The sequence below is a fragment of the Lonchura striata genome, chromosome 18 (genome assembly GCF_046129695.1).
Source record: "Lonchura striata isolate bLonStr1 chromosome 18, bLonStr1.mat, whole genome shotgun sequence".
NCBI lineage: Eukaryota > Metazoa > Chordata > Aves > Passeriformes > Estrildidae > Lonchura > Lonchura striata.
In genome coordinates, this window is record NC_134620.1 from 3,265,081 (window position 1) to 3,276,586 (window position 11,506).

The 11,506-nt window shown below is 51.9% G+C and overlaps 1 protein-coding gene across 1 annotated transcript in view; it reads left to right on the forward strand.

The window, feature by feature from the left end:
- The window catches only part of NOS1 (nitric oxide synthase 1), a 66,504-nt gene extending 58,692 nt beyond the window's left edge, over positions 1–7,812 (forward strand). Inside the window, exon 29 of the mRNA XM_031506259.2 lies at positions 775–7,812. Coding sequence (XP_031362119.2) covers positions 775–790 — 16 coding nt within the window. The 3' untranslated portion in view covers positions 791–7,812. The remainder of the gene's footprint in view (positions 1–774) is intronic.
- Positions 7,813–11,506: the final 3,694 nt, after the last annotated feature.

Here is an 11,506-nt window from a genome sequence, read left to right on the forward strand (position 1 = left end):
CACACCTTAGAGCAGAGGCTGAGGAAGGCACTGATTTTCTCTCTGGAAGCCTGGCAGTGCCTCTGGAATAGCTGTCACCTCTCTAGGATAAATCCCCCCAGCTTCCCAATTTATTGCGCTGATGTGACATTGTCAGACCTGACAGTCCCATCCAAAGGAAAATGGTCCTGCCTGCTTCCAGGCTGGCAAAACCCACAGGCAGGGGGACTCTCCCCAGCTGCAGGGGAGCCTGGCTGGCTCCAGGTTCTCAGCTCTCCATGTCCCTTCAGGAAAAATCCAGAGATTTTTCTCCCTGCTGTTGCAAAAACAACCAGAAGTTAAAAAAAAAAAAAAAAAAAAAAAAATCTTGACATTTGCCGTGTTTGTTTCTGCTCTACCAAGTCCTGCCATTTGCTCATCTTGGTCATGGTGGGATTTTCCCTGGCTGAGCAGAAGGATTATTTAGGATAAAGGCTGGGCAGCTGCATGGATCGTGCTCCTTGTGCTGGCCCTTGGTTGCTTGGGGTGAAACCCCTTCCCTGTGTGGTGCCTGCTGTGGGTTTTCCCCTCATCCCTGAGGTTCGGCAGGAATTTTTCTCCAAGGAATCACATACTCTGGGGTCTGCACTCTACCAGAGTGCCTCAGTTTCCCACCTGTGGATAAAGGTGACCTCCGTGCCCACCCCACCCAGCTCTGTAAACTCCTGCCCACAGCACGGAAGGCGCAGGTCGGGATGCTCCCGGTGCTCCTCGCTGCTCCCTCTAAGGCCAGCCTTTCTCCCCTTTCCCTTGCAGGGTTTTCTGCTCCTAACTGGACCCTTCGCCCCCAGGGGATGCCAAACCAGTCCCAGCACCTGCTGCCCCCTCCAGCTGGAGGGCACTGGGTTTTGTATTTCACGGACACGGTGGCTCCTTTCCCAGGGGAATACCCCTGGAAAGCGCTCTGTCTCTCGTCCTGTTGTTGTGTCCTGATGATGATGATGATGATGATGATGATGATGACTTTTATTTCCTTTCCTTCCTCCTTCTCTTGCTCTTGTCCTGTGGCCATTTCTTTTCACCTCCTTCCCCTTCCCTGGATTTCCCCACTGGAGTTCGATGGCTTTATAACCTGCAGTGGCTCTTTTCAGAATTCCACACTTCCCCTCCTTCCCATGAGGGCATTTTGCAGCTGCATGAAATCACCACCTTTGTGATAATTTTTGGGAGTTTCTGGGGGTGAGCAGAGGTGGCAGGGGCTGGGCAATGGCGAGGTCTTGTTGCTTGTCCAGAGCTGGGGGCTGTTCCTGCCAGGCTCCCTCTTTCCCCAGCTGAATCCTTGTGTTTTCATGGCTTCTCTCTGGATTTGGACAAACCTGGGCATATGCCTGAGGCTGGGGGCAGATGATGTGCAATTCCCTTGAATTTTATTCATCCCCAAGCAGCCTGGGTACAGCTGTGTGGTTTTTGATCTGATTTATGTGTCACGATTCCTCCTAAGCGGGCCCTGCTTTGTCTCTCTTCTCCTGCTCTCTTTTCCTGCTCCCTGTGAGCCTTTCCTTTCACTCAGTCCCAACTTCTGCTGGCATGGAAGTTCTCCCACAAGCTCTGAACACACAGGCTGATGTGCAGACCAAGGAAAAGCTCCTGGCAGTGACTTCTCCAGGAGATTTTCCTGGGAATATTTTATTTGCAGCTATGCTGAGGGCCTGGCTGCACCCAGAGCTTTGCACGCCCTGATCCCTCTCCCAGGTGAGCCTGGAAAGCCACGAGGATGGGACAGAAGCAGCTGCCAGAGGGAACAAAGGCAGCACTTGGAGGGGGATGGGGGCTCCAGGTCTTTGGCAAGGATGTGCCAACAGAGGAATCATGAAATCCCAGAGCCAGCAGCCCTCAGCACATCTCGTGGGCACTTCTGGGACAGCAGACCCCAGCCCTTTCCACATCTGAGAGAGCAGAAAGTGCCACCGTGGGGCCATCTGCTGCCAAGAGAGACGTGTGTGGCATTTTGGGGGTGAGCCAGGTCCCTCGGTGCCACCTGCCAGTGGCATGAGCTGTCTCAGCCAGGACACCTCCTGTGAGAAGGGAGGTGAGATCAGCTGCAAAGGTGCTGGGCTCTGACACGCTCACACCTCAGCCCTGCTGCAAGAACCTGGCCCCAAAAGCAATTTGTTAACACAGCCACAGAAAGGTCGGAGGAAACAGAAAGCTCTAACAGAGACAAGCTGTCTGCAAGGGAAAGCAAGCCTGACCTTGTGTGTCCTTCCTCCTGCTGCACCCTGAAGAGTCACAGAACGTTCTGAATTGGAAGGGACCCACAAGGATCAAGCCCAGCTCCTCAGTGGATGGCCCACCCAGGGATTGAACCTCGGGGTTCTTAGCACCAGGCTCTGCCCAGCTGAGCCCATCCCAGCTTGTCCTCCCTCGCTGCCACCACAAGGACAGCAGGACACGGCTGCAGCTCCTGCTGGAGGCAGGGATGCAGGGTTGGCATCTTGAGGTGGCAGCTGCTGCTCCTCCCCTCCTGCCCTGCTGTGCCCAGCTGTGCCCAGCTGTGCACGGGTATCCTGGGTGGAGCCGAGCACCAGAGCTGCTGATGGCACAGGGATTGCCCAGGAGCTTTCACAGGGCTGACATCACCTGCCCTGAGCTAAAGGCAGCACAGAAAGAGCTGCAGGAGCTCTGCTGCTCTCCCAGCCCGTGGAACAAGCCCCACTGTCTCAGGCTGTCATTCCCACCCTCAGCCAGGATCTCCTGCCGCGTCTCCGTGGGCTGTGACACCTTCTGCAGCTTCGACTCCCTGAATACCTGAAGCATCTCCAGCCCAAAATCCAGGAGCAAAAGGGCTCCAAGCACCGGGAGACTTTGAGATCCAGGTCAGCAGGTGCCGGCTGAGCATCCAATACGGGATAAAACGAATAAATGCTGCCACGGTGTGGCCGGAGCTGAGCCGGCAGGGCCGGGACACGCGGCCAGCGGTGCGGCACTGCCTCGGCACCTGGGCACCTGCGGGGGAAAGCTGGAGAGCACGGGGGAAAGGACAGCCCACCCCAGTGCCAGGGATGGGAGAGCTGGGTCCCTTGGCTTGGGATGGGTGAGTCTGGGAGAGGTCCTGGCTGGGAGAAAACTCCCCGGCTCCAGAGCTGGGAACACGCAGCAAGCTTGGCCTTGACCCCCTTCCTGGGGCTGCAGAAACTAAATGAAAATCAGGAAGAAAATCAGAAAGAAAATCAAACTCATCCTCTTGAGAAATTCTAGCTCTGGCTTTGTGCTCTGGTCCTCCTTTAGAAGAAGGGAAGATGCAACCTGACAGGAGGAGGAGGAGGTAATGCCCCAAAAAAACATCTCTTTGTCCTCTTCCCAGCTCCCGCCGTGGTGCTGGCAATGTTTCCCTCCTGCCTGCCCTGCTGTGCCATCTCCCACCTGCAGCCCGTGACTGAGCTGGATTATCTTGCTTTCCCTGCATCCCAAAGCTCATCATCACCTCGGTCTCCCCTCCCAGGGGAGCCAGCGGGGCAGCACAGCCCTGCTCCCCTGGGTGTGCAGAGGGGCTGGGCCAGGCAGGCAGGGCTCACCAAACACCTCCTGGCCGAGCCCTGCCAGCCCTCGGAGGGGCAATGCTGGTTTAAGGCTCCTTGCCTGCACCTGGAGCAGAAATCCCCTCCCTGCCATGAAGTCCGTGAGGTTAGAGACCCCCAGGGCTCCGAGCTGCCTCTGCTCCCGCTCTGCTCACAAGCTGCACCACTGGGAATTTTGATTCACTGTTTGCTGTTGAGTCAGTCTCAGACGTCTGAACTGCTCCCCTTCATCCCCTCCACCCGCAGGGGCTTCGCACTCCCCTCGAGCTCCATTTTCTCCCATAGCAACAGGGGAAAGAAACTTGTGGATGTGCTTTATTATTCCTGAGACGTGGCTCTCCCAGCCTGGCCTCTGCTCGTCTCGCCGTGGCCTTTCTGACCTGCAGGTGTAGCCACAAAATCTCTGCTGTGAACACAGAGGGAGGTGGCTCTGCCCCAGCCCGCTGCCCTGAGCTGCTCCAGGGGTCACACACGGGGGTTGTGCCTCTGGGGCACTCGGGTGACAAATCTGTCCCCTCTGGGTGCCTGCTGCCCCCCACTCCTGTGCTGGACCTGATGGACCCAGCCTGGCCAGCATCATCTCAGTCGCTCTCCTGAGGATCTCCACCACCACCACCACCCCAGTTTGGAGCAGCTCTGCTCCTTTTCACTCTGCAGGTGTTAAAGAGACCCTTCTCTGAACAGGTTTGATTTTCAAGATGCTACAAAGTGGGGCTTCTTACAAAGATTTCACTTCCTAGGTCTTTCAAGTGTCTGCAGAGAGTAATTATATGGATTTGAAAAGCCAGGGAAAAGGTTCTGTGTTTTCCCACCCTGCTGTGTCCACCAGCAGGGAAAAACCATTCAGTGTATGGGTATCCAGTGCTGTGCTGTTGGTGATTTCTGAGGCTTCATCTCCTGGGAAGGGCTGCCTGGGAGTTTGTTGTTCTTCTGTTTATGAGAGACAACAGCAAAACAATGAGACAACGGCAAAACAGTGAGACAATGGCAAAACAATGAGACAATGGCAAAACAATGAGACATCTGCCACCAGGAGTGGCCTCACAGAGCTGTCACCTCCACATCATGGCCTGAGCTCGTTGCTCAAGAGGAGCTGAGCCAAACTGGCCAGAGAACGGGGTCTGGCTCTGGGCTGTGCACGCTCCCTGTCCCCCCTGTGCCTGTGTGTCCCCAGGGGGAGCAGGGACTGTGTCCTCACCCTGAGCACGGGGACCCGGGGGCTCTGAGGTGTCTGCACAGCCAGCAGTCCTGCAGCTGGGCCAGGAGCCTCACCCTGCAGGGGGGACATGGCATCGGGCAGGACAATGCCCCCGTGGCTGCTCCATCCCTGTCAGAGTGTGGTTCCTGTCCCCCCAGGCTGGCTGTGCCCTGGGGACCCTCCTGGCAGCCCTCCTGCCCAGCTGGACGTGCAGGGGCAGCCTGGGCACGGCTCAGTGCCTTGTGCTGGGGAGGGAGCTCCTGCCCCGGGCTCCTTTTCCCCCCGGGATAACCGGGAGCAACCCCAGCCCCATCTCCCCTAGCTGGGTCCCCCGGGGGGGTGGAGGTGGGGAGAGGTCCCAGCGTGGGTGCAGACTGGGGCTCTGAACTCTGCCACGTGCTGGAGACCCCGTTCTGCTCAAACCGGTGGGGAGAGGTCGTGTTTGTGCTCAAAGCCTCATGGATCTGCACCAAGCCCAAGCCAAAGCTGCTGCCTCCTGGCTTCTGACCACTGAAGCCATTCCATTGCCCCCTGAGGGTTTCCCACCATTTTTGGAAGGATGATTTTATGCTCAAAACTCGATTCTGTTCCTGCTTTCACCAGGGACTCGTTCTCAGCTTCAGAACTGCTCTGATAACTCTGCAATTGCATTGAGAGTCCCTTCACAGAACAGATGGAGACACATTTTCAGGACCATTCAACTTTGCTGTAACTCCCTGTTTTTATGACAATTCCTTCTGCTGTAACAGGGAGAGCAAAATTTGGCCAGTGCTCTTGAAAAACCTGTAATCCTGAGCTTGGATACAATTAGCCTGGAATCCGAGTCCTCCCAGATCCAAAATGCCTTCCACACCTGCTGGCTTCAGTGGCACTGGGGATTTTGGCAGCTTGCACAGCAGCAGCAGCAGTTTCAGAGTATTTTTGCGTGTGTCAATCTGCGCTTGCACGTGCCTGCGATGCATGGCTCCAGCAATCCCTGGGAAATCTCCCCTTTCCCAGGAAAATCCCAGCTCCAGCTTCTTCCATGTGGCCGTGTGTGCTCAGCAGGGAGTCAGGGGAGAGGGAGAAAGCTGCTGCTTTAAAGCACTTGGTTCCAGAGGTGAAACAGAATTTAGGAGAGGTCAAAATCAGCTTGGTGTAGCCCAGGGAAAACGTGTGGCATATCCAAGCACTGCCATGCAGATCCACCTTTTTTTTCCTGCTAGGAAAATGCAGCAGACTGGCAATTCCTGGCCTCCACTCCTACAGATGTTTGGCTGTGGTGGAACTTTGAGCCCTGGAATCACAGGAATAAAACCCTGAGAGGTTGTGAGCTCAGAGCTGAGCAGTGGCAGCACCTCACTGCCAGGGATGCTGCTCTCCCTCACTCATCCACGTCCTGCCTGGCCAGATTTTGGGGAAGGAGGAGGGAGGAAGAGCCTCAAAGTGAGCAAAGCAAACCTGTGAAGCTGGCCCTGAGAATTCCTGGTTTACCAGGAGCCTATAGGCTGAAGCTTTGCAGCTATTCCTCATTCCTGAGGAGAGCAATTGGGCAAGACTCCTGTATCCAAAGCTTTCAGAGCTGTTCTGGAGCTGTGGAAAAGCAGGAGCTGGGATGCAGGGCAGCTCTCTGCAGGGCTGGTGCAGAAATCTGTGAGGGAAAAACACCAGGCAAAGTATTTTCCTTCCAGGGGCATCCTTAATACCTGGAAAATTGAAAGGCTAAATACTGGAAAAGTTGGTTTAAGAGAGGAACTAATTCAAGGCTTCTTTTTGCTGCTTTGTTTTCATGTGTTGGTTTTGGGGTGGGGAAAGCAAACAGAGAGCAAACAGCCAGTGTATCAAATTTGGATCAAATCAAACTTTTTGTTCCTACAATAACTGCTGGCGGAGATTTTTTTAAATTTGTCAAGGGCAACAAAACAGCCTTAATTCGCTGAGACACTAATGCTCCTTGCTTCTGAGCCTGCTTTTTTGTTCTCCTCTCCTTGTGATCGTGGCATGGAATCCTATCTTAAGAAAAGCCACTTCCCAATAGCCTAGAGCAAGTTCAGGAATAGGAGATGGGGTTGGAGAATCTCCCTAGGAGTGAGATTCAGTGTAAAATCCCTGCTTTGCTAAAACCCTACAATACAGGCAAATCTCCACAATTCCCAAGGTTGAATTCCCATGCTCTGCTGCCTCGAAATGCCTTTGAAAACCCCAGGCTGTGTGTGCTTTGTGAGCACTCTGCAGCTTTTCCAGAGTGCGCACACAGTTCCCCAGGCAGGGCACGAGCAGAGCAGGATGACTTTCAGCTGGGACTCATCGCTCTGTAGATTGCACAGAGTTAAAAGCACCACTTCTGCCAGCTGCCCGGGGAATTTGCTATTCAGTGCCAATTAATTTTTGTAATAGGAGCAGGGATTTATCCCCTCGGCTCCCCCAGGCACCTTTAGTCTTAGACTCAAAGGTTGGGTTGGAGTTTTTCATTTTCCAGTGGCCTTTTCCTGAAGAGCAGCAGTGCCATGATGAGGACGGGCCTTGGGCTGGGGAAGGTGGCAGCTTTGGGGCAGGGAACTCCCAAATTTTCTATTGTGAACCCTTCAGATGTGGGTAAATCCTGCTGGGCCGGGTGGGGCTCCATGCCCTGGCTGCTCCCTGCTCCCCTCACACCCTCACATCACTGTGCCTTCATCCGCCCGAGGAAACGATGCCAAGATTGGAGCCTGGCACTCCCACTTTGCATCCCATGCCATCCCACAGGTGTGTGTGGAGCAGGGGGAGCTCCTTTTGTAGCTGTTTTCTGTGTGATCCCAGGGTAGCTTTGTGCTGAGGCCACAGGGGTGGGGTGAGCCCGAGCTGTGTGTGATCCTACCAGTGCTTTAAGCAGCCAGAAACGTGGTTCTTCCCCTACCTCCGAGCTGTCAATGCTGCTAAAAATCTCTGCCATTCGTCCCCCGTGCTCCAGCCCCTCTCTCAGACTGGCTCTGGCTCTGTTTGCAAGATACCCACGTTGTTCTGAAGCATGCACCTCTCTCTGTATAGTCCCAAACTTCTGATTTTATGGAATACTTATGCCTGTTTGCATTACGGTCCAAATAAAAAAGCGAACGAAAAGCTGGCAGTTCTTCTCTCCTCTCTGGGTTTTTAACACCACGAGGCTGCTCGAGGTCTCTGCTGCTGCCTTGGCCTGGCCCTGCTCTGCCACCTGGAATGCCAGGGGGCCATAAATAGCAGTGACAATCAGCAGCACCCGTTCACCTGCCAGACACGACGCTGCCTCGCCAGGCGCCTGAGTCACAGCACTCCCCGGTGAAAAACACCTTCCCTCTCCTGTGAACATGCAAAAAGTTTAATGCAGGACAATAGGAGACGAGGACCATAAACATTTAAAAAGTTTAATGCAGGACAATAGGAGACAAGGACCATAGAGCAAAGACCTTTTTTAGGGCTGGGTGCATCCTGAAACTCAGCCAAGAGCACCCCTGCAAGTTTGGAAACACCCTTTATTTACCATTTCTAGTGCATCAATGCCTGTTGCATATTCACAGACCCTTATGCACAGTAAACTTTTCCCCAAACCAGTTTACATGTTCCAAGAAGTGTTTAGCCTGGCTCCTCTTCAGTTCCACTTTTTTAGAGCATGTGGATTCCTTGGTTGTGCTTTTGGTCCTTTTATCCCCTCCAATTTTCGGGTCTTGGTGCACACTGCCTTCAGACAGCGAGTGCTGATAATTGGAATATCAATAGCAGTGTCCTCACCCTGTGTTCAGTGGATTTTGTCCCATCCCAGCAGCAATTTAACACAAGCACACTGATATCAGCTATTTCACTAAGCTTAATTAAACAACAGAAATCAAAACTGCATCTTTATAACAAAGTTACTTTAACACCACACATATAAAATCCATTTAAATATTTGCAAAAAGCCAATATTGTAATACATATCTATGGATCCCATCATTTATCCCGTGTCCTCGGGGGAAATGTCACAGGGCTGGCTGTGTGCAAACCAGGGTGAGTTTTGGAGCCTTGGGAACACAGCAAAAGCAGTGCAGGCAGCAGCTGAGAGGCCTGGGAATGAGGAAGAAATGAGGAAGAAATGAGGAAGAAATGAGGAAGAAATGAGGAAGAAATGAGAAAGAAAGAAATGAGAAAGAAAGAAATGAGGAAGCAGCCAGGGCAATGAGGCAGAAATACAGACATGGCTTTTCCCATGGAAAAATGATTTTCCCATGGAAGGGAAAAGGGGCTCATCAAAAAAGAGATTTTTTACATGTCCCACTGCCAGAGAGCAGGGTTAGGTGGGACAGGGGGAAGGAATTGTTCCCTGGGAGGGCGGGCAGGCCCTGGCACAGGATATTGATACACATTGATCCACTTTAGGTATTTCTGCCTATTGATGAGGTCCCCTCTGTGCACCCCATTTTTGGTACAGATACATTAGAACCTAATTTTGGAGAATTTTGGACTTTCCGTGCTGACGGGCACTGGCCCTAAAGAGAAAACCATACCTGACCTGAGGCCGTGGAGAAGGCTTCCAAAATGGAATGATAAAACGAAGATGATGGGTGTGTAGTCTGACTAGAAGTGTGTAATACCACACAGTAGAAAACTTAGTTTGGGGTTTTAGAATATAGCCATATACATACATTATATAAATATATTAAAAATTATATATATATATATAAAACAAGATAGAGGTTTTAAGGTGGAAGCTAATCTTTCTTTACTTTCTTCTCTACAAATTTCAGTAGTATTGTGTAATTAGGCAAAAAAGTCCACATTACAGAACACAGGTAATTAGTTATTCAGTTAAAAATAAAAATAATTTAAGTGTCATTTCTTAATTAGGCAGTTTATCCTTAAAAGACCTTACACACCTTGCTAAGTGTCCTTCTGGTACCTCCTTTGAGATATTTTTACACACTGACATGTCCCCTTTGGACACCCCCTTTTCCATATTGATACCCATTGATGAGGCCCCTTTTGAAATCTTCTTTCTGATATTGATACCCATTGACAGAGCCCCCCTGTGCACCCCATTTTTGATACTGATGCACATCGATGGGGTCCCTTTTTGGCCCCCGTTTCTGATATTGATCACATTGATCCAGTCCCTTTTTGGCCCCCCCTTTCCAATACTGAGCACATTGGTCACTTTTTGGCACCCCTTTCCAATATTGATTCACATCGATATATCAGCCCTTTCTGGCCACTGTTCCCGATATTGATCACACCCATGTGGTCCCTTTTTGGCACTCCATTTCCAATATTGATCACACTGATCCCTTTTCTGGCCCCCATTTCCAATATCGATCACATTGATCCCTTTTTGACACTCTGTTTCCAGTACTGATCACATTGATCCCTTTTTGGCCTCCATTTTCAATACTGATCATACCAATGTGGTCCTTTTTTGACACTCCATTTCCAGTATTGATCACACTGAGGCAGTCCCCTTTTAGCCCCGATTTCCAATACTGATTACACTGATCCCTTTTTGGCCCCCATTTCCAATACTGATCACATTGATGTGGTCTCTTTTTGACACGACATTTCCAATATTGATCACACTGATGTAGTCACTTTTTGGCACCCCCTTTCCAGTATTGATCACATTGATCCCTTTTTGGCCCCCATTTCCAATACTGATCACATTGATCCCTTTTTGACACTCTGTTTCCAAGATTGATCACATTGATCCCTTTTTGACACTCCATTTCCAATATTGATCACATTGATCCCTTTTTGACACTGTTTCCAAGATTGATCACATTGATCCGTTTTTAACACTCCATTTCCAATACTGATCACACTTATCCCTTTTTGACACTCCGTTTCCAATACTGATAACACTGATCCCTCTCAGGCCGCCGCTCCCGGGACCAGCAGCCCCTGGGCCCTTTTGGTTCCGCTCCCATCCCTCTCCCGCCGCTCCCTTTCCCTTTCCCTTTCCCTTTCCCTTTCCCTTTCCTTTCCTTTCGTTTCCTTTCCCTGTCCCTGTCCCTTTCCCTCTCCCTCTCCCTTTCCCTTTCCCTCTCCCTGTTCCTGTCCCTTTCCCTCTCCTTCTGCCTTTATCTGTCCCTTTCCCCATTCCCATTTCCCCATTCCCATTTCTCTCTCCCGGCTCTCCCTTTCCCTCTCCCTTTCCCCATTTCCCTCTCCCTTTCCCCATTCCCATTTCCCCATTCCTATTTCCCCATTCCCATTTCCCATTCCCCTTTCCCGGCTCTCCCTTTCCCTCTCCCTTTCCCCATTTCCCTCTCCCTCTGCCTTTCCCCATTCCCATTTCCCATTCCCCATTCCCCTTTCCCCATTCCCATTTCCCTTTCCCTTTCCCCATTCCCATTTCCCTCTTCCTTTCCCTCTCCCTCTCTCTGTCCCTGTCCCTGTCCCTTTCCCTTTCCCCACTTCCCCATTCCCATTTCCCCATTCCCATTTCCCCATTCCCCTTTCCCTCTCCCGGCTCTCCCTCTCCCTTTCCCCATTTCCCTCTCCCATTTCCCATTCCCATTTCCCATTCCCATTCCCATTCCCCATTCCCATTCCCCATTCCCATTCCCATTCCCATTTCCCATTCCCCATTCCCATTCCCATTCCCATTCCCATTTCCCAGTCCCCATTCCCATTCCCATTCCCCATTCCCATTCCCATTCCCATTCCCCATTCCCCATTCCCATTTCCCCATTCCCATTTCCCCATTCCCATTTCCCCATTCCCATTCCCATTCCCATTCCCATTTCCCATTCCCCGTTCCCATTCCCCGTTCCCATTTCCCATTCCCATTCCCATTCCCCATTCCCCATTC